Source organism: Solanum tuberosum, unplaced genomic scaffold (assembly GCF_000226075.1).
Source record: "Solanum tuberosum cultivar DM 1-3 516 R44 unplaced genomic scaffold, SolTub_3.0 scf00285, whole genome shotgun sequence".
Classification (NCBI taxonomy): Eukaryota; Viridiplantae; Streptophyta; class Magnoliopsida; order Solanales; family Solanaceae; genus Solanum; species Solanum tuberosum.
The window spans coordinates 691,381-715,873 of record NW_006239208.1 but is presented as its reverse complement, the minus strand read 5'-3'; the positions used below and the strand labels follow the sequence as shown (position 1 = coordinate 715,873).

Sequence of the window (24,493 nt, the reverse complement as noted above, 5' to 3'; positions counted from 1 at the left end):
AAATCAAGTATGTAAAGTAAATATAATAGTGAAGAGGTCATGTTACATTTGTAAACCAGTAAGAAGAGAACAAATAGCAATAACAAATAATTTGTTAATTGCTGCAAATATACTAATAAGAGAACTAGACAACATTTGATTACCTATTAAGTTTGGCAAAAAACATCCTTAAACTATACCCTCAACTTAAATTACATTCTTAAATTATTTTTCTCAACAAAAAACATCCTCCAAATATTTAAAACTTAACAACTTTCATTCCTCTATTAAAATTTGTCAAAAAATTAGCAAATTTCACACAAAAACATATGCAATTCATACTATTCTCATAAAAAAAATCTACAATATTATTACCGGTTGGAAAAAGCATCCAAAAAAATTTTAAAAAATTGAGACTCATGTTTGCTGTTAAAAAAATAATGTTAGGATGGTGTGAGTCTACGAGGAGCTATGATCTTTACTTCTCCTTTACCAACTAAATGAAGTTGAAGCTTAATTTCATACCATCTTCACCTTGCAAAGTCAAAATGTCGTTAGATCAAAATTTTTTGGGGCAAATTAATAATTGAATTGATCAAGATTCGCTAATTTTGATCTCTAGTACTCAAGTTTCGTTTTCCATTATTAGAAGTAAAAGTCTTCGATCAACACCACTTTTTTGCAGATTAAATGAAAAAAAACATTTCCATTGATAAATTTTTTATATCAAATCAAATGAAAATAAATAAAAATAAAATTGTTAATTAAAGGAAGACAATGCAAAACGTTGTTACTAAAAAAATTTATAATATTATTTTAGATGTATGTCGAATGAATAGATTGGTTTATTGGGGTGATTTAGGGAGTTTAATTTGTTGAGAGTAGTGTGCACCGTACATGTTGTGAAGAATTTGTTAGTTTTTGACAAATTTTAACAAAAGGATGAAAGTTGTCAAATTTTAAATAATTGAGGGATGTTTTCTGTTAAGAAAAATAATTTTAAGGATGTAGTTTAAGTTGAGGGTATAGTTTAAGGATGTTTTTTGCCAAACTTAATAGGTAATCAAATGTTGTCTAGTTCTCTTATTAGTATATTTGCAGCAATTAACAAATTATTTGTTATTGCTATTTGTTCTCTTCTTACTGGTTTACAAATGTAACATGACCTCTTCACTATTATATTTACTTTACATACTTGATTTATAATATACTTACTCTAGTCGAAGTTCTATTGAAAACATCCTCTCTATCTTTTCAAGATACAAGTAAAGCTGCATACAATACATAATGATGGATTAAAACACTTACCCAACTGACCAAAGTCTCAATTATTTATTCTCAAAATTTTAAAAATAATTTCTGAACTTTAGTTCTTATTTTCTTTTGGAGAGATTAAATATGTTAGGAAGTGTCCGAGAGGGAAATGAACATAACAAGCCAAGAAGCAAAGGATTTTTTATATTTGTTTTTTTACAAAGTTTCCTTCTATGCGATGGGTTGGGCTACACTGCATATATATAGATGATATTCACATATACTTTTTCTTCACTAGTGTTCGATGCTCGTATTGAAGCCTCGACTGAATATGGTCATGCACTGCAGAATTCATCATGGGTTGACGCTCCCAACATAATTTTTTCTATACCCAAAACTTGAATTCGAGACCACTGGTCGAGAGTGGAGCAGTCATTCCAAACATGTAAAAGCAGCCTGTTGGAATTAATCATTGCACCTCCAAATATATTAATCTTAATTTAGAAAATGGAAGATGGCAGCTTGTGATGGCCACATGCACTAATGACCCTTTTCTAGGAAATCCAATGGCTCTTATCAAGTCTAAAAAATCTCACACTTGGCTATTAGAAAAATAATTACTTTAAAGAACTAGCTAGTACTACATGGCTATAAATTTGACCATTTTTTGTATCAAGACAAAGTGACAATACTCATGGCTTCTACTAGTGTTTCATCAAGCTTTAAGCTCTTGTTTGTCTATTCTCTTTTGTTTTTTTCTCAATATTTCATTGTCTCATCAAAAGGTCAAGGTCTTCCTCCTATAGTGAAAGGGCTTTCATGGACATTCTTTGATTCAAGTTGTCCACAATTACAATCAATTGTTAGAAAGAGACTTGAGAAAGTTTTTAAGGATGATATTGGTCAAGCTGCTGGCTTGCTTCGCCTTCATTTCCATGATTGTTTTGTTCAGGTAAACTAGTACAGCCTAATTTGACATGAAATTTAAGAATTAAGTAAAAGTAACTTTTGAATTTTGTAATCTTAAATTAAATATACTAAAATATTCTTTAATCTTATAATACTAAATATGTCACGTGAAAAGTTAGAATTAAAGAATCATCAAAAAAATGAAAGAGACATTCTTTTTTTAAACGGATTAAAAATGCAATAGGATATTGTAAGTGACAAATCTAGTGACGTTGCTATTCTCTCCTCCTCTAATTAAGCTCTTAACTTGACTTATCCACAATGTAACTTTTACTATGATCTTTTTATAAGAGGGAGACATGTATCTAGCTACAACAATGATATATCGAGCGAAATTTCATAAGTAAAGTATGATGAAGATGGTGTGTACGTAGTCTTACCTCTAACTTACGAGGACGGGACGTGTGTATAATCTAACATTTTATTTATTTATTTGTGAATATTGTACAAATGATGGATGTAGGGATGTGATGGATCGGTAATGCTAGATGGATCAGCAGGGGGTCCAAGTGAGAAGACTGCAATACCAAATCAGACACTAAGAAAAGAGTCATTTAAGATCATTGAAGATCTTAGAGAAAGAGTTCACAAGGAGTGTGGAAGAATTGTTTCTTGCTCTGATATTGCTGCTCTTGCTGCTAGGGATGCTGTTGTCTTGGTAAATATACCTCCTTATAATATAGTATAGTAGTGCTTAATTGAAATACTAGTAATTAAATATTTTATTTTACATGTCAATTACTAATTATAGACCTATACACTATAAACGGCCAACTAATTAAACATTCTTCTGTCCTTTTTTAGTTATCATGTTGCGTTTTTCGATAGTCAATTTGACTATTTTCAAAGCTAAATTAGATTATGTACATTAATTTGATATTTTAAAATAAAATTTTAGATATTCAAAAACTATACAAAAATTACTATAAATTACAACATTTTTCTTATTAATATGATGGAAAAATACATGTTAGAATGTTAGTCAAAATTACATCATTTGACTCTCAAAAAGAAAACTGTGACAACTAAAAAGGGACGAAGGAGTAATAAAAAAATTACTTTATCTTGGATCTTGGGCGGATAGCGGAATCGAACCCGTTGTGCCAAGATCGTTTCGCTATCGTGCGAGTTGGAACTTACCCGATAAAGGAATTTCTCTACTTATGACCTTTATAGTTACGGCCGCCGTTCATTAGGGCTTCAGTAGCCAGCTACCCTGTCATTAGGTCACCAACTTCCTTTACCTTCCGGCACTGGGAAGGCATCAACCCCCATATTTTAACCCAAAAATACGATCATAATTACAACAAGAAAAAGTAGCTCATTTTGTTTTAATTTATTTGAAAGTGTTTGACTGAACACAAAGTTTAATTAAGAATGAAAAAGATTTTTAACTTGTGGTCTAAACCAAATCTTAAATATTTGTATGATGATAACTCATTTCAATAAAGGTAAAATAAGAAGTTTAAAGTTGCATTATTACTAAATATAGAAATACCTCATTATTTTTCGTTATTTCAGAGTGGTGGCCCAAATTATGTTGTACCTTTGGGAAGAAGAGATGGACTTAACTTTGCAACAGAAACCGCAACCATAGACAACCTCGTTGCACCAACCGCCAACACCACAACCCTCCTCACTCGTCTCGCAACTAAAGGGTTCGACGCCACGGACGTGGTCGCGCTGTCCGGGGCCCACACCATCGGTATCAGCCACTGTGGTTCCTTCACGGAACGTCTCTACCCGAACCAAGACTCCACTATGGACCAAACATTTGCCAACAACCTCAAACGTAGTTGCCCTAAAGCTGACTCGAACAACACAGTCAACATGGACGTTCGTACCCCTAATGTTTTCGACAACAAGTACTACGTTGATCTAATGAATAGGCAAGGGCTTTTTACGTCCGATCAAGATTTGTTCACGGATCAAAGGACTCGAGGGATCGTTACGAGTTTTGGTACGGACCAAAAGGTTTTCTTTGACAAGTTTGTGATAGCCATGATTAAAATGGGACAATTGAACGTGTCTACTGGTGGACAAGGTGAAATTAGGGCTAAGTGTTCTGTGAGGAATAAGAATAAGTTGTTGGTTGATGTTGTTGAAGGATTGGAGAAAACATTGGCTGCTGCATTTTAAGTTTAACTTAACTTATTGGGAGTACAATAATTTGTTTAATGTAAGTCTTTTGTTAACTTTATGTGTTTGTTGTAATAATCAGAGGCCAAATGTGGCATGACCGTTGGTTTTCTCTGGGTTTTTTTTTCGTCAAGTAAATCATCGCACCTACGATCCAGCTAATTGGGAGAGGATCAATAGATTAATTCCTCTTCGAAGGCGATTAATATTAGTACAGCCTACGGGCATGCATGAAATTTAATGTCTACTTTCTCTAAGGATAATTTTTTTTTTATATATAGTGCTGTTAGATTTGCAAGTTCAAGAACACATGTTGTATGACAAATTAAATTACCAAATTACAGGGTAAACGGGGAGGGGCGGGTCAAAACTTTAATTTAAAAAATTAAATTAAAGTTCAAGAACACATGTTGTATGACAGTGTAGGGCAATAACTAAATGGGGAGGGGCAGGGTGATGCTTAAACAAGACGAGACGGGTCAAAACTTTAATTTAAAAAATTAATTAGAGCAGGGCAGGTGGTAAGACAGATCTTAGCTCAAGTCTTTTTATTGTTTTAGTTGTAAACATAATAATAAATATATTGTGCTTTATTTCTTTAATTTTGATAGAATTAATTTGACTAAACTATAGTTAACTAGAAATTACTTTGATGATAAATCACGCGATAGTCCTTTTCAAAGTTAATGTAGTTATTCTCACGACCTACCACTTGTGCTTTCAAAATGTCTTTATTAATTCTGACAACATATTAAATAAATAAAAATTGAATTTTCTTGTTTGTTCTTGATTAAAAGGAATTAGTGTCTCTGCACCATATAAGAATGACTACATGATTTATTTATTTTTACAATATTTGTCATAATTATTGGATTAACATTAAATTTTGACAACGAAAACAAAGAATTATATAATAGAAGCTAAACAGTGCAGGGTTAAACATGACATGATTGAATTCAAATAATTAGATAAACTTTGGCTGAAAAATACTTATTCCACATGCTATATTGTCATCCCTATTTATAACTAAAAAGGTGTGAGTTAAGTATCTTACTTTTACCGTCTTCCAGATCTATTTTGCATATTTAATATGTTTAAAACATAAAAAGAATTGAGGACACGCCCTTTTCTCTCTACTTTGATTATTAAATTTTAGCCATATTAAATCTTTATATTAAATCATATAAACTTATATTATTATGATCAAGTAATTTATCAAAGTGAGAATACATGTTAATTATCAAAATTAGTAATTCAAAGCTTGTAAAGATACATGTCTAACATGTATTCGCTAGGTATAAATAAATAAATTGTTACTTTGATTTAACCCTCATCTACACTTTGTATTTTTATTTATAAATTTTATATTTGGAGAAAAACGAAATCTGAAAGTCAGCTTAGAAAAAAAGTGAATGTATAAAGGGAATGTGAGAAATCATCTTCTTAGTTTAATATTCGAATTCCCTCTTTTTAAATTTTTTTATTTGAATGATAAGTATTCCAGGATTAACCATTTCGGGGATTAGTTATTTCAGAATATTGTTCCAACCTAATGTGAAATAAAAATAATACTATAATCCCGAGATATAACTAATTTCGAGATAAATTATTCTGTGATTTTATTCCAATCAAACATGAGATAAATTCATTTTAAAATTAATTCTAAAATTAGTTAATCTCTTTTTTATCCCTCATATCAAACTAGCCCTGACATAATTATATTCTACTACATTTCATCAAATTGCGACTGTTGAAAAATAAAAGATGCTCAATAGTACATCTAAATTTTGAACAAATGAAAAGACTTTTGTTTCTTCTTTCAAACACATATAATATAATGATTCATTGAATAATATATAGAACGTACCACGAGCAAGTAGCTAGGAAAAATATTAGGTGAACTAAAAGTTTCTTGGTCATATACATAAACTTTTATGTGTATTTACTTTATTACTGAGGCGTGTGTCTTTCTTTTTTGTTTTTTTTCTAGTATTCGATATCTACTTTAAAATTTGATTATTTTAAATTTGTGCTTTAAAATTCTATATGAGTGAAATATTCTCTATCAATAACAGTAACATTCTCAAAAATCTTAAATACAAAAATTTTGATCTCACTAAAAATGAAGAAATATTTATCGTTTTATCCTAACAAAGTGATGATATCTTTGTTGTAGGCTGCTTTTGTCCTTTGGAAAACCTCCAAAGTCTTGATGCTATCCTGCACGTGGGCGGCCTCTATTAAAAACAAGGGAAATAAATTGCAACTATCAACGACTAAAAATAGCTTTATAAGTCACCAAAAGAAAAAGAAAAAAAGGTGGAATATATATATAAAGAGAATAATTGAAAGGAAGTTAGAGTATGAACGTATATTTTCTTTTGAATATTATTTTACAACATGCATTTTAAAGTTAAATTAACCAAAGATGTATATGTTAGAAGAGATCGACAATGTAGACTTGAAAATGATACTCCTTCTACACCAATTTAATTCACTCTTTTTTAGTTGACCCTTATAAATATCTACTGTTGATAAAATGAATTATAATCATACAAATATATATGATTTATTTAGATTATAAACTTTAACCGTCTTTGTCCTTTATAATTTTTATGTCAAATTAAATTACATCACATAAATTGAGACGAGAGGAGTATATTATATAGTAGTACATTCTAGGGGCCAAAACCACAGGTTTGGCAAATATTCAGTCAACTCTTGGAAGCTCCTCTTTTCTTTTTTTGGGAAAATAAATGACTTCACCTAATTTGCTCTTAAATAACTTACCAGATTTTCTGTATTACAAACATGACTCATACTAGCTTTTAAATAAAATAAAATAAAATAAAATTATCATACAAGTTTTTCTTTGTTTTAATTAATTGCAAATTTCTTGTGTTAATTTTTACAATTTCTTAATAAAAAAAGGTCATATAACTAATTAAAATAAGTAAATAACATTTGCACTAGAGTTGGAATAATACGAGAAAAAAGAATTTACAAAAGTAAAAATCACAGCTCCAATGGACAAATCCATAAGCTCATATTAGAGTTAACAAAATAATAATCAGCGCCGCTATTAAGCCTTACAATAATTTCACACATCTCATTAATGTGAAACTTTTATTATTTTTTAACGGTACGCATATCAAACTCTGCACGTATGATATGTGTACATAATGTTAGGGGTGGTTTGGCTGGAAACAAATTATCTCAGGATTAATTATCCTGAGATAACTTATTCATCATGTATATGAAATAACTTATTTCATCATTATAGTATAAATGGTGGAATAAGTTATTTCAAATATAACAATCAAACAAGACATCAAATTTTTATTCCTGAACTATTTATTTATTCAAAATTATTTATTCTTATTTCTCACGCCAAACAACCCCTTAAAGGATTGGTAATGCCTTTTTCTTTTGGAGTAATAACTTTTCATGGTTTCTTGGTGTAATAAATAATTAGTAGTACTATATATAATACTCTACCCTACAATTTGAACTATTAAAATCAAAAGGTCCAGAGACCAGAGCAGTGTGACGACCACGTGGCTCTTTAATAGAAAAGTCCATGATGCCCCGTACTTTCTCTATTTAACAATAGTTGTTCACTTTATTATTTTATAATATTCAATAATGAAATTAATAAATATTTTTATACTTAATTCCTAATTAGTAATTATAATATTTTTTCCTATTACATTTTTCAAGATAATGTATTTATTATATTCAAAAAGTGATATAATAAAATTACCATTTTATTTATAGTTTCTTAAGAAATGTGCAAAGCTAGTAGACAAATATTATTGAACAGATGGAGTAATATCTAAAACATTTTCTAAAAATAATAATAATGGTCTCTCTACTTTCACGATAGAGTAATAAAGTCCGTGCATATTTTATCTTCTTTAAAATCTACTTGATAAAATTTTAGTGATTATATTATTATTTTTATCGTTACGATAATTTTAAATAAGAAAATGTAAAAGATACCAAAATATTTTTTAATTTTATGATTAAAATATGTCGAAAAATTAAACTTTAAAAATTATCAAAAATAAATAAATTAAAGCAAACTAAAATTCACCCTCGCGGCTTTCTCTTCATCAAGCATAGCTTTATCTAGAAAAAGGCAAAAATGTTAACCAAGCGCGACGACTACGTGGCTCTTTCTCCATTGTTAGACGAAGATGATAAATACACTTTCTATTTTTTTATTTGTTATTTTTAGTATATTAAGAGAAAAATATAAAGATAGTATTTATTATTTTAATACTAATTACTTATTCCTAAATTATTTTTCAAATTTAACATCAATTAATATGTATATAAATAGAAAGTACTCATGTCAAACACTTATTAAGAAAAATATTCAATGACATAATTTAAATCATACTTTTCATTATTAACTTTTGTAAAATCATAAATAGAGTATAACTTTGTAAATAATGTAATTTATCTGTTAAAAAATATCAAATTTCATTAAAGGAAAGAGCAAATACGGATCGAGGAATTAATTTTAAGAAAATAATTCCCTTAAAACTTTATGGATATTTTTTTGGCTGGTGTTCAATAATATCAAGATTAGAGACTGTGAATTGTAAGAACATAACTAGAGAAATATCTTATACTTACATTGTGAAGGAACATGACAAATCTAAAGTCAAACTGCATTCCTTAAAGTTTTGACTATAGTAATTTTGCTTTTGATAGACAAATTAAATTAGTGTATAGATATAATCGAGATAGTCGGCTAAGCTATGATTTTTTTACCGATTACTTGATAATTAGTGGAAATGTTTGGTAAAAAAAGAAGAAGTTAATACTTATCCACATAAGATATTTATATCTACTTAAATAAAAAATATATACTGTATTGATGTAGTTTAATAAGATAAAATTCTTTAAATTTAAAACAAATGAAGTGCTGTCCTTTGAATGAATCTTATGTGGTGAAACTTTAATACGAATACTGAACATTAAATTTTATGCGGGAAACTTTAATGCAGGAACATAAACATCAAGATTCATGCATCGAGTAAATATGGAGTAGGAGTGAAAAATAAGCATTCTTTATTGGCGGCTAGTATATTTTGCTTTTTCTATTGGATGTTAATAATTGAAAAGGTAAATTACACTATGCACGAAATTTTGCACGTTGCACAAAAGAACATAGATATGTGTCTTTCTTGGATTCATTATTCTATGTAATATAAATTATTCGGGTAATGCTAAATGATCAAAAAAATTGGCCAAATGTCAAAAAATTTCAAAGTCTATAATATCTTTATTTATTTTAAAATAAATTAATCTTTTTTCCATTTTTTCATTAAAAGGTATTAAAATTAAAAGGGTAAAAATATTTAAAAAGGTAAAATAACATAATGTGAAATATGTTATTTTACCTTTCTGGCCAAAATATTTTTTCCAATTACTCACTCGGTGTTCGTTTTATTAAAAAATTATTTTTTATTTTTAGTATATTAAAAAAATAGTTGATATATTCATTTTAATATCTTATTTTTATTAATTATTTATTTTTTTAAAATTTAATATTAAACATTAATTAGTATGAATATAATAATAAATTATTCTTTTTAAAGTGTGTAAAATTTAAATTAGAAAAGTAAAAATTAAATGAAGAAAGTTCACTCTTTGGTTCCGGATAAATAAATTTTTGACACCTTTTATGGTAAAAAAAAAATGAATGAATTTCTCAAAAGTTCAAAAATATGTTAGTAATTTTTTTTCTTCAAAATTATCTAGCTATAATTCAACTATCTCTAGTTTTTAAGATAAGTTCGAGAAGAAACAAAAGGACAATATTGTCAAACTATCTTTTAATTAATGAAATTAACTAATTTTTCTAAGGGTCGTGTGCCACATTCCAAAAAATTATTTTTATTTTAGACAAGGGAGAGAAGAATACTCCATCAGTTCCTTTTTAGTTGTTATGTTTCATTTTTTAAAATCAATTTGATTAATCTTTAAAGTTAAATTAGATTATATTAATTTGATATTTTAAAATAAAAATTTAGATATTTAAAAAATATACGAAAATATGATTAACTGCAATTTTTATATATTAATATAATAAAAATATAAAATATAAAATATTAATCAAATTCTTATCGATTGATTCTAAAAAAACAAACTATAACAATTAAAAAAAAACGGAAATAGTACATAAAACTATCAACATCAAAAGATGGATAGCAGTGTGACGACCACACGGCTATTTCTTAGAAAAAACCCGAGATGCCTCATTTTAAAAAAGTCTAAACAAATATAAGAAAAAATTAAAATATCCAAGTGGATAACTTTATATGGCTATAAATTTGACCCATTCTTCTTACTATCATTGTACCAATTAATTAGCTAAATCAAACTATCTAGCTATAGCCATGGTGTCAACTACTCTATCAAGTTTTCTACTTGTTCTTCTTGTTTCTTTCTTTGTCACAGAAGCTCAAAGGCCTGCTTTAACAAAAGGTCTTTCATGGTCATTTTATCAATCTAGTTGTCCTCAACTTGAATCCATTATTAGAAAGAGGCTTGAAAAACAAATTAAGGATGATGTTGGCCAAGCTGCTGGCTTACTTCGTCTTCATTTCCACGATTGCTTTGTTCAGGTTATTATTTTTTGTGTACTCACATTACTAGAAACTAAGATTTTTTCTATCGCGAACTATAGAATATGATTTTTCACTGAACCAGCTGACTAGGAAAATGCATGGTGGGAACATTTTTCAAGGGAAAATCAAATGAAAAAAAAATAATGTTTTTTTTTTATGATGCAGGGGTGTGATGGTTCAGTGTTGCTAGATGGATCAGCAGGAGGGCCAAGTGAGCAAACTGCAGTTCCAAATTTGACCCTAAGAAAGAGGTCATTCAAGATAATTGATGATCTTAGAAAAAGGATCCAAGATGAGTGTGGTCAAGTTGTGTCTTGCTCTGATATTACTGCCATTGCTGCTAGGGACTCTGTTGTTTTGGTAAGTAAGACCACAAGTTCTATTTTCGTCCTAATTTATATGACATACTTTTTTTTTAGTCGGACTAAAAAAGAATAACACATCTCTGTTAAAAACTTGTCAGAATATATTATAATAGATCATTATTATATAGTTCAACTATTTATAGAAAAAAGGACTTTCATGGTGGGAAAATGTCATACTAGTAAATATTAAAGACTGAAGTTCAATGAATGAGTAGTTGGTTTATGTCATTACTTTTCACACCACTTAGGCCCCACCTCGTGACTGATATGTCTTCCAATTTGCTTTGGTTAGGTAAAATTAAATTAAATTTCTCTACCTTCATCGTATATATAGTAATGCATATTAATATTATACCGTCAGTATATATAAGTTAAAACGTAATATAAGCTTATGGTAATTTCAGACGGGTGGGCCCAACTACGATGTACCCTTAGGAAGAAAGGACGGAGTCAACTTTGCAACGGAGCAAGCGACGATAGACAACCTAGTTGCACCCTTTGCCAACACCACAACCGTCCTCTCTCTCCTTGCAACCAAAGGCCTCGATGCGACCGATGCGGTCGCGTTGTCCGGGGCCCACACTATCGGTATCAGCCACTGTCCTTCCTTCACCGACCGTCTCTACCCAAACCAAGATTCCACTATGGACAAGACATTTGCTAACAACCTCAAAGGTAGTTGTCCCACAGCTGACTCGAACAACACGGTCAACATGGACATTCGTAGCCCTAATGTGTTTGACAACAAGTACTACGTTGATCTCATGAATAGACAAGGGCTTTTTACGTCTGATCAAGATTTGTATACGGATCGAAGAACTCGAGGGATTGTTACGAGCTTTGCGGTGAATCAATCGTTGTTTTATGAGAAATTTGTTATTGGTATGATTAAAATGGGACAAATGAATGTGTTGACTGGTGGAAATGGTGAAATTAGGAATAGGTGTGATAGGAGGAATAAGGATAAAAAGGTTGATATTGCTACTGTTGTTGAAGAATTGGAGGAAACTTTCTCTGCTTTGTTCTAAGTTTAATTTAATTAGTCGTTTTTGTTTTGGTTTTGTTGTAATAATAATGTGTCTTAACTAGCTTATAGTATAATAATCACATTTTGTTTTGTGATGTAATGTAAGAAGATGGTGTTTTGGATCTCTTCTCAAAATGTTTTCTAGCTCCATGATGATATCAAAATTGTGTTACTAGTATAACCTCTCTCCCTCTATGTTTCTAAATTAGTCTTATTATTAATTAATGATACTTTAGAGATTTAAATTTAAATTACTTGTAATGATTTGGTAACTTGACAAATGAATAAGTACTACAGTAATTTTTTCTTGATTTTCAAAAGTAAACAGTTGTCATGTTTTTTTTTTTCGAGATTCAATTTGAATAATTATCAAATTTAAATTAGATTAGATCAATTTTAAGATTATAATTTAGATATAAAAAATTATTTGAAAAATATTACCCCCTCTATCCCATTTTATGTGACACTGTTTGACTTGACATGATATTTAAGAAAAATATGAATACTTTTGAAACTTGTGTCGAAAATAATCATTAGATATTTGTGTAATTGAAAATCTTTTCATTAAAGGTTAAAATAAATATTTTAAAGTTAAATTGTTTTTAATTATAGTAAGTTAATATTCTTTTTGGGATGAACTAAAAAAAAAGGGTGCAACATAAATTTTAAAAAAAGGAGTAGAGATTACAATATTTTTTTATATCAATACGAAGTAAAGGATAAATCCTAAAAAACTTATCAAAATTCATATTGTTTGACGTGTCAAAAAGAAAATTATGAGAAATATTTTGAAATAGACTGTTTCCTTTTGCTTATAGTACATAGGCACCACTAGATGTCATTATATTGTTAACTAGATTTGCTTGGCTGTGGAACTTTAGACTTTAGTTCTGATCATAGTGTTGATATAATTAATTAATTTGCAAGTTGCTAATTTATTTTAGGTCTGAGATTGATTGATGTTCTTTTTTCTACTTTTCTTTGAGCTAATGAAAGATTATATTAAGATAAAGAATTATCTGATTGTGAATCTCAGATACGATGATCATGTTCACAATTGGACAAGCATAAATAGAAAAAACATTTTTATTCCCACTCAACTATAATATAATAGTAATAAAAGAAAGACTTTCAGAAGCAGAGTACACAAAAATATTTAATTGTGCAGAAGAAGAAGAATAAGAAGTTCAGATTTTTTGTGCCGTATCGAAAATGTCATAACTATTTGGAAAATTTGCAACCCTTCAGAAAGGTCACAACCTTTCATAAAAGTCACAATTTTTCATAAAAGTCGCAATTCTTCATTGAAGACTCAATAGGAGCAAAGTACACGAATATTTAATTGTGCAGAAGAAGAAGAATAAGAAGTTCAGATTTTTTGTGCCGTATCGAAAATGTCATAACTATTTGGAAAATTTGCAACCCTTCAGAAAGGTCACAACCTTTCATAAAAGTCACAATTTTTCATAAAAGTCGCAATTCTTCATTGAAGTCGCAAGTCGCAACTATTCATAAAAATTATATTATAACTTTTCATAAAAGTCACAACTTTTCATGAAAGGGAAAACTATTTTTGGAAATAAATAAATTAAAAGGGAATCTTGATTTATGATGGCGCCACATAGGCGGGCTTATGGTTCTCTTATATATATATACTAGTTATTAGGTTCCCGCGCCAGCGCGGGCCCAATGTATATTACTTCCTCCGTCTCATTTTATGTGAGGTAGTTTGATTCGCCACGGAGTTTAAAAAAGAAATGAAGACTTTTAAAATTTGTGGTCCAAAATGAATAATATAAATTTGTATGACTGTAAATTATTTCATTAAGGGTAAAATAAATATTTTATAATCAAATTGTTACTTAATATAGAAATGTGACATTCTTTTGGGACTGACTAAAAAGGAAAGTAAATAACATAAATTGGGAGTAGTTCTTTGTTTCAATTTATGTGACACCGATGAAATTTGGAGAGTTATATAATTTTTTGTATGTGATTTTGTTAAATATATTTTGAAGTTGTTAATTTATTGTGATTTATAGCACTTCTTATATCATTTTCAAATAATATATATTACTCTTTCTGTTCCATTTTATGTGACGTAGGTACTTTTACGAAAGTCAACTAAATTTCTTATATGATTCTTCAATATTTTTAGTTGTTATTTTACTTTAATTTACGTTACTTTTTATGTTATTTTCAAACAAACTTCTTATGTTTCAATATGGAATTAAAGAGTCAATAAAATTTCTTTTATGATTTTTAATTATGTTTTTTTAATATCTTATATTATTACATTGTGATTTTAAGTACTTTTTATGTAATTTTTAAATCTAGAACAAATTAAAAGAAAAACAAGGAAAAATTTAAATGAAGAAAGTACTAAAATTTTCAAATAATCATATTTCTATATTAAAATGTTAAAAACTTTAAAACTCCACATATATGCAGAAAATCATATACGGAAGACAAAATAATTTTTAAAATATATATTAAAGCTCTTTCTAATAATATCACATATTTATTCTATTTTTCAAATAATATATATTTCTCACTCAATCTCAATTACGCAGTACATATGAAATTTCGAGAGTTAATCAAATTCTTAGTACTATTTTAAACTATATTTTAGTACTATTTATATAATTTTCAAATAATATATGTTACTACTCTATTATATTATGCAATACATGTGAAATTTCAAGAATTAACCAAAATTTTAATATTTTAAATTGATTTTTAGTACTATTTTTGTAGTAAATAGAGGAAGTTGAAGAAGAAGGGCAAATCGGTCAATTGACTGACTAACCCTAAGCTCCTAAACATTCTCACTTCTAAATGGAAGCACGGGCACAATATCCGTTAAATTGTTAATTATTATGATTTATAATATTTTTTACATTATTTTCAAATAATATATGTTATGTATTTTTAAATACTTTAAGTTGTGATTAATAATATTCTTAACGTAATTTCAAATAATATATGTTACTCCATTTGTCCCAATTTATGTGACACATGTGAAATTTTGAGAGTTAATATGTTTTTCAAATATTGTAAGTTGTTAACTATTGTGGTTTATGGTATTCTTAATGTAATTTTTCAAATAATATATGTTATTCCCTTCGTCTTAATTATACAATTCGCGTAAAATTTTGAGAGTTAATCGAATTTGTAATATTTTAAATTTATTTTTTAGTACTATTTAAAAAGGAAAAAATTAAAATATAATGAAAGAGGAGTGTATAAAAGTAGGTGGGCCATATTTGTGATAGGTGGGCCATCTTCAAAAACCAAATATAAAAGTAGGTGGGCCATCTTGGTGCCACGTGTCGAAAGCACTCTTCTTATATAGTAATTAATGTAATTTTTCAAATAATATATGTTATTCCCTTCGTCTTAATTATAGAATTCGCGTAAAATTTTGAGAGTTAATCGAATTTGTAATATTTTAAATTTATTTTTTAGTACTATTTAAAAAGGAAAAAATTAAAATATAATGAAAGAGGATTGTATAAAAGTAGGTGGACCATATTTGTGATAGGTGGGCCATCTTCAAAAACCAAATATAAAAGTAGGTGGGCCATGGTGCCACGTGTCGAAAGAAGAGTGAATTTTATTCACTCTTCTTATATAGTAATAATATATATATGATTTATACTATATCTATTGATGATATTATAAATGAGTATGCTTAAATAATGTAAGAATATTAAAGTTCTCAAAATAAATATATGAACTAAAAAGGATAGACTATTCGTCCAAATTAACTCGAAGTAATTTTCTCTTGTTTTCTTTTTCAAATTTATTCAATATTGTTTCATAGGTGATAGATCATCAGTTCTTTTTAAATATATTGAATTTTAAATTGTTAACGCTATCATATATATGATTTTGTTTGTGTTGTATTGCCTAGAAAAAATATTAACATTTCCGAACCACATTACCAAAATAATGATCCTAATTCCTATATATAGCCTCCTCCTCACCTTTCTCAAAGATGTTCTCATCTAGATGTCTAATTTCTAATATATAAATGTTCTTAAAATTAGTTTTTTTAGTTGCTTACTAAATGCCAAAATAATTAAGAAAATGATATTTTCCTCTATAGCACCAGACACACTCGTAATAACGTCTCAGTTTCTTTATCACTTTTTTTTAAAAAATAAATAAATAATAATAATAATTTGGTGTTGTCTTTATCACCTTAGCTTTGGGCAGAGGCGGATGCACATCATCACCTATAAATGGGGTCAGGGGCGGCTCTTGCATACAAAATTTGGCCCCCAATTTTGGGGCCTCAAATTCAGAATAAATTTTTTGTTAATTTTTTTTACATACAATTATATTCTTTTGTTCTCCTTAACCCCATTCAAATAGAAAAAAATAATTATTTTTCGCTAACACTCATATTATTTATCTGTTTGAATTTTTTTTTTCAAATTTTTGATGTGGTAGAGTAATAATCTGTCAAAAATATGAATCAATAGTCGAAAAATATTGAACAAAGTAAGTTACAAATTCTTTTTTTATTTCTTCTTAAATTTTCAAGCAATACAACAAACATATTAAAGTAGGATATACCGAGTTATCAACTTCTTGAATCAAATTCTATGATTTAACTCTTGTTTGTATTTAAAGTTTGTCAACTTATTACTAAGAATTATGTTAACAATTCATATAGTAATGCCCCCAGTAAAAGAGTGTTTTCAAAATGAATTGATAAAATCTTACCTAAAACTAATAGTAATAAAAAATATATTTGAAGAAATCATCTATAAATAAATTTTAAGCAAAAATTTACATCTAAAAAGTTAGAAAATATTTTTTAAATAAATACATATGAAGTTTATTTAGATTTTAGGCTTCTAATTGAAATCTAAAAGTTAGAAAAATAATTTTTAAATAAATATATATGAAGTTTATTTAGATTTTAGGCCTCTAATTTAAATTTCGCTTTAGACCTCCAATTACTTTGAGCTGCTCCTGAATGGGGTGCACATGCATCTTTAGAAAAAATCACACATACACACATACATACATACATATATATTGAATAATTGATAGAAAGTAGAATATAATTAATTGTGTATTTATGAATAGCATATAAGTGTCCTAGAACTCATGGTACTTTTTTATGTTATTTTTTATGGAGTTGTTGGGGTATAAGATTTTTTGTCTCACTAATTTCATATCGTTTTTTCTTTTTCTTTCTTGTCTTTACATGTCTTGGTAAATTGCTAAGAAAGAATAAATGAGGGGAATATAATATGGTTGAGATAAAAATATAATTTCCCCTTTTTGGTAAAAGTTTTACCCTCAGTTTTGTTTAATATTTTTTTCTACTTTCCTCGTATTACTTTGTTGTCGGCTTCTTTAATTTGCTCATTGTTTTCTAACCTAATACTTGGAATATTTGGCACCTAGATCTATCAACATAATATTTTATTTTATTTTTGATGACAAGATTTGATTAATTTTTTTTTAAAAAAAGTAATCAAGTGAGGGAAGAAAGATGGTGAAAAGGACATAGATTTTACTATGAGTTAGTGCGATCCATACTTAAAAAGCTTACCTAAATGTTATCTAATCACTTAATTAGTATAATTATAAATAATTAATATTACTCATAAAAATAAATTAATTAAACATTACAATATGTTAAAAGACGCTCATGATATACGTACAAATTAATTACGTATAGTGTTATTTTATGTAAGTCAGTATTAATTAACTCAATCGTACAAGTATTGTCTTGAAAATTTAAAAATGAGCAAAATTAATTAAAACTAGCAGAGGCAGGAAGTTCAAACTAGCATTAATTTTGCTAATTATCACACCATTGATTAATTCGTAGATTCCATAGAAGAAAAAAAAGAAGAGTACTATTTGTTAAAGAGTTGTGTCTCCACACGACATTATGATAGTCAAATAATTAATTATATGTTCTATAGTCAATCTACATGCATTATGAAAACACAAAATACAACATTTACTATATAATAAATTCAAACTAAACCCAAGATAATAAGTAAGTCTAATATGTTGTTTGGTTTAAATTAGTAAATACTTAATTTGTTCACATACAATATCCTTAACTAACATGCAAGTGTAAATACTAGATTACAACTTGAAATCGATGACCTTTAGGAATACGAAAAATTAATTAAATTAATCAAAGACTACAAAGATATGGTTGGTATAATATAGTTGCTAATTTTCTAAAGAGTTGTTCCTTCTTTCACGATCTTAACTTTGATCTATCCTCCCCTCCTCTCAAATTCTTTGTCGTGTTTATTTTTATATTTTTCTTAAGATTTCTTAAATATATATTTATTAAGAAGTTCTTTTTAATTATTATTTTATCTTCATCAATATTTAAAAATATAATCTCTCGTAGTTAAATATTTATTTTATTTATGTGTTTGTAGTCTTTAAAATATAATTACTACTAAAGAAAAATAAGAAAATATTAGTTAATTTTATTTTGAACTTTTAAAATAATAAATCATTTGATATACTTTTAAAAAAATTACGATTCATGACGGTTCTCTGCTGAGATCATACGAACATTAATTAATACTATTTGCTTTGATATTTTTCTTATTATTTCTCTAATTGAAGTAAAAAATGGACGTCTCTAGATTGTAAATTAAATTATTTGTGTGGATTTTAAACGGTAAGCTTCCTTTGTTAGCTTGTTCTTGTCCGGATATGTTTCTCAATATTTTTTTTAAAACAAGGTATGTGGATCAAAACACTTTAAATTATCATATTATTAAGTGAAACGGTAAAAATAATAATTTCACCTATTGAATCAAATTGCCTCTAACATTATTTTAGGCTTAAACTTGCCCTTTACTAATGATACAATTATATGACATTTAATTACATACGTACGCGACCTTTATTTATTAATTCACATAAAATTTTGACTCAACCAAAAGAGACCCCTCCCATATATGACTCAAAATACATTATAAATTAACGAAAATCAAATGAAATTATTTTTTCAACTGGTTCTGGTAGAATTAGCTAACCTACTCCATAATAAATGAAAAATGAAATTATTATTAAGGAGAAAAGTAATTTTATGAGCCATCTTTTTCATAGCCTCTTGTACTTAAAGAGACAAAGTAATTAAAGGATTTTGTAGTTATCCGTTTTTGTGTTATCTTTCGGTAATCGGCAGACTTTAAATTTTGTTGAATTTACACTTATTGATTGAATTTTTAAATATTGTTGATATTAAGATATATGAGATCTAACTTATGAAATATTATGCTGTAAAAATATATATTAAATCTTATAATTTCTTTTATTTATTTCGAGGAAGAAAAATTAAAGACCAACACTAAGGACAAAAGTGCAAATGACTCATTTGTCTCTTTTGTGAGGCCCATTGGAACAAAAGGCCATTTGTTAGAAGGTAGAACTTGACGATTCTGTTTAAGAGTGATGAACTATCTCAACACATCTTTGACCAATTATTTGATAGGATATATTAGAGAAAATAATATATATTAATTTTGATATTATTTAATATTTTATTTGATAGTATTTTCAACTTGCGTATAAATAATATGTATGCTAGTTGCTTAATAAGTAGTGTGTATATCCTATTAGGTATTATAGAGTATATAATTGATACACAATAATTCATGATATTAGTAATATCATAGTTATTATTATTACTAATACAATTGAATAACTATGGTTAAAAACAAAATTACCATTAACTACGTCAAATCATATAATGGATAATAGATAATCTCAATATTATCAATTTCAACATTACTGATACAACTTAGTCAATATTATAAATTCTTATATACATACCCCTGCCAAACCATCCCTTAGTGTTGTAGTTATCAATTGTTTCTTCTGTTTACTTCTACTTGTCTATTATCTCAAAAAATAGATTTTCACTTTTAACATTTTAAGAGTAGACAATTATTTTTCCCCATAGGTACTCTTAGTATTAATTACTTAATCCCTAAATCATTACTCCCTTCGTCTATTACTTTCCATTTCAGTCTGTGCTTAAGAAATTATAAATAAGAAAATGATTTTACTAATTTATCCCTTAAAAAACTTTTTGAAAATTTTACAAGCAATTTAAAAAAGAATTAATTATAATGATAATATAGAAAAAATTTAATTAATACTTTCTTGATTTAGTAAGGTGATAAACTAATATAAGACAACTATATTTAGTATAATGATCAACTAATGTGAGACGGAGGAAGGATAAATGAAGCCATTATGATCAATTAATATGTACGAAATTTAAAATGAACAAATAAAAGTGAACGAATAGAACAATTATTACATCCTCCCCGCTATAAATGTAGAGGCAAGTTATTGTGAACCTTCATCAATTAATCATAATGGCTTCAACTACCCTTTATACTTTGGCTTCTTCACTTGTACTAATCCTTTCTATTTTTGTTTCAATCCATTTTCAAGTAACAAAAGCTCAAGGTACTCAACCAATTGTGAAAGGTCTTTCATGGACTTTTTATGACTCCATTTGTCCCAATGCTGAATCCATCATCAGGAGGCGACTCCAGAATGTTTTCCGGCAGGATATCGGTCAGGCCGCCGGCCTTCTTCGTCTTCACTTCCATGATTGCTTTGTTCAGGTATTGACTTGAGTTTAAGGCCTTATTTGTTTTCGTTAAGATTAAGATATCAGAATTTGAATAAACATAAATGAACGATCAAGATATTGTCGCTATATCTGAACATCACTTTACTGATAAATAATACTAGGTGCCATAATACTAATTACAAGTATTTTCATCCGTTTCATATCAGTTGTCCACTTTCTCCTTTACACGCTCCTTAAGAATTATACATAAAATGAACAGTTTTACTAATTTATCCTTTATTTGACTCTTTTGAAAAAGAAAATATATGGAACTTATAAACTTTCTTAGGCTTTCAAAAAATATATGTTGCAGAGGTAAAATGAAAAGAAATACTAACTAATGTTATAACTTATAAGTAACTATAAGATACAATTCCTATTCTTCACTGTCCTGGCTTCTAGATAGATACATTTTAATTTCATCTTTTTTTAAAAGAAATTGTTACAAAACAATTAGGAGCCATAGATTTCTCAAGTAAAATTTGGAATTTTTTTTGACAAATAGTGTTTATCCATATAATTTGTCTTATTTGGCAAATATTTTTGATAAATAACCCAAATTCTCAAATACTAGAAAAAACTAATATTTGTGCCAAATCTTATTATTTGGAGCTTTTAAAAATTTAAATTCTACACAATTTTTTTATCTTTTACAAAAACACCCTCTATAATAGTTGTTTGCGCTATATTACATAATTTTTTTTATGTGAATACCAAAGCAGTGATAAAATATTCAGTAAATATGAAAGTGATGTTATGGTTGTTGATGAAAATGACGAACAATCAACTTAGGATAATAAAGTCATGTTCTTCGTCTACTTCACGATGTATGAAATGATGTCTGTTGCACTCACTCCAATGTCGTGGACACTACTTGTTATTTGCTACAACGAAGATCCAATTGACTCTTTGCGAAAGTCATGAATCTTGTTAAGTCGACGTTTCTATCTTGCTATGTATTATAAACCTATGATTAATTTTGATAGTTTTTAAAACTTATGGGTATAAATCATATTTATTAAAAAAGTGACAAATAATATTTATCAAAAATATTTGTAAATTTATGATCAAACGCTAACTTAATATATGTGACACTATTTTATACACAGGGTTGTGATGGATCGGTACTATTAGATGGTTCAACCAGTGGACCAAGTGAGAAAGATGCACCCCCCAACTTGACTTTAAGACAGCAGGCTTTTCGGATCATCGAAGACCTTCGCCGCCGTGTCCACCGGGACTGCGGTAGAGTCGTTTCTTGTGCTGATATTACTGCTATTGCTGCTCGTGACTCTGTTTTCTTTGTAAGTTTATGTTTATTAGTATATCATGCATTTATTGATTTAATTTACATATTTTCTATAATAACGTTTTTATTTTGGAGAAAAACTTTCAAGTCAAATTTATGACAAATAATTCAATGCGCAATAATACAAAAGCCTCAAATAATTGAACAAGTTTTCACTTCTCAATAATGTTCGCATTCAAGTGTACCACGTCCACAAGTTTTAGCTAAACTGTCACACCATAATTAATAGCATGTCCTTTCTTATTACATCCGTTTTCATTTATTTTTCTATATAAAATATGTCAAAATGTTCTTTAATCTTTTGGTGATAAATATGTCATATGAAAAGTTAGAATTAATGAGTTGCGGAAAAAGGATATATATATATATTACATTCCTTTCATCCCATTTTATATGGGTTAGTTTGACTTGACACATAATTTAAAAAAGAAAAAAAACTTTTTAAACTTGTGGTCTAAAATAAGTAATTATTTAAACTTTTTAAACTTGTGTGACTATAAATTATTTCATTTAGGGTAAAAACAAGTATTTTAAAGTTAAATTGTTACTGAATATAAAAATGTGTCAATTTTTTTGGAACGAACTAAAAAAGGAAGTATATTATTGAATATAGAAATGTGTCTTTTTTTTAATATATACTAACTAAAAAGATAAGTGAATCATTTGATCAAATATAATAACATCAATGGTTTCTCTAAAAAATGCAGTGAGCAAAGTTTTGATTATTATTAAGAAGTTAGAACCCATATATATTAAGTACTTATACATAAACTTAATACATCATAATTTTACTTTCTATGTCAATGTAGTTTAACCTATCATAGCGGATTAGTTATTATTTTTATTAGGTTACTAATAATAAATTATACTGAATATCATTTTACAAGTGATCTGATTATGTAAATAATTAAATGCAGTCGGGTGGCCCGGACTATGATCTACCATTAGGAAGAAGAGACGGACTCACTTTTGCAACATTAAATGAAACCCTAGCCAATCTTCCACCACCTTCATTCAACACAAGTTTAATTCTAGCTTCACTTGCTACTAAAAACTTCACCCCAACAGATGTTGTTGCACTTTCTGGTGGTCACACTATTGGTATTAGTCATTGTACTTCTTTCACAGAGAGACTTTACCCTAATCAAGATTCATCCATGGATAAAACATTTGCCAACAACCTTAAAATAACATGTCCCACTACAAACTCCACGAACACTACTGTCCTAGACATACGATCACCTAACAAATTTGATAACAAGTACTACGTTGATCTCATGAATCGACAAGGGCTTTTCACATCCGATCAAGATTTGTATACGGATAGAAGGACTCGAGGGATCGTTACGAGTTTTGCTATCAATGAGTCACTTTTCTTTCAGGAATTTGTGAATTCCATGATCAAGATGGGACAATTGAATGTGTTGACTGGAACACAAGGTCAAATTAGGGCAAATTGTTCAGTCAGGAATTCAAATAATTATAATTTGATACTTCCTTCTTCTCTTGGAGATCAAGAGAAACAAGGAACTTGGTCAGAAATATAGCCCTTTTGTGGTTATTTCTACATATGTATGTTGTGTTTTTTGGAGCAAAATATAAGGGTGGTGGGCCCTTGTAGTTATCGTAGCTTATGGCTATAGCAATAGAAAGGCCCCATCGAAAAGCTAATAATTTTATGTGTCGTCTTCTTGTGCAAGTATGTGTGGACACATAAGTGTTTTGTTTGAATAAACCTATGTTATTCCTCTATTAATCTTAAGCTTTATTTGTTTACTTTGATGAAGATTTTAATTTTAATCCTTGAGGCCTCAATAATTAAGGAATTTATTTTCGATTTGAATTTTAATTATTCAAATGTCACATTTGAAGTGTGTATTTTTTTTACAATTTGTATACGAATGATTAATACCTTTAACAAGAAAATTTATTATCATAAGATAGTTATCGATTCAAGAATTTTCTAAAAAAATAATATTTCACCACATCTATATCTACGGCTAAGCACCACCATCACCGACGACTACTATCATCCTCAATCACAAGTCACAACCAATAGACATGTCAATCCTCATAACACTATCAGTAGCCATCAATTATAATCATCACCACAATTTTTATTAACAATATTTACCGTCTTCAATCATAATTATA

At 28.1% G+C, this 24,493-nt stretch overlaps 3 protein-coding genes across 3 annotated transcripts; all 3 read left to right on the top strand.

Annotated features, from left to right (window-relative positions):
* The first annotated feature begins 1,860 nt into the window (after nt 1–1,860).
* On the top strand, nt 1,861–4,614 carry LOC102586652 (peroxidase 12-like). Its single transcript, XM_006358987.2, has 3 exons — nt 1,861–2,185; nt 2,666–2,860; nt 3,724–4,614. Exons 1-3 carry the CDS (start codon nt 1,928–1,930, stop codon nt 4,339–4,341), a joined length of 1,071 nt encoding a protein of 356 aa, XP_006359049.1. The 5' UTR covers nt 1,861–1,927; the 3' UTR covers nt 4,342–4,614.
* A 6,080-nt stretch (nt 4,615–10,694) lies between these two features.
* Nucleotides 10,695–12,558, top strand: LOC102586327 (peroxidase 12-like). Its single transcript, XM_006358986.2, has 3 exons — nt 10,695–10,982; nt 11,151–11,345; nt 11,755–12,558. Exons 1-3 carry the CDS (start codon nt 10,755–10,757, stop codon nt 12,376–12,378), a joined length of 1,047 nt encoding a protein of 348 aa, XP_006359048.1. The 5' UTR covers nt 10,695–10,754; the 3' UTR covers nt 12,379–12,558.
* Nucleotides 12,559–20,732: 8,174 nt separating this feature from the next.
* LOC102585990 (peroxidase 12) lies at nt 20,733–24,133 on the top strand. Its single transcript, XM_006358985.2, has 3 exons — nt 20,733–21,022; nt 22,140–22,334; nt 23,257–24,133. The coding sequence occupies exons 1-3, from the start codon at nt 20,768–20,770 to the stop codon at nt 23,884–23,886; spliced, it is 1,080 nt and encodes a 359-aa protein (XP_006359047.1). The 5' UTR covers nt 20,733–20,767; the 3' UTR covers nt 23,887–24,133.
* The last annotated feature ends 360 nt before the right edge of the window (nt 24,134–24,493 follow it).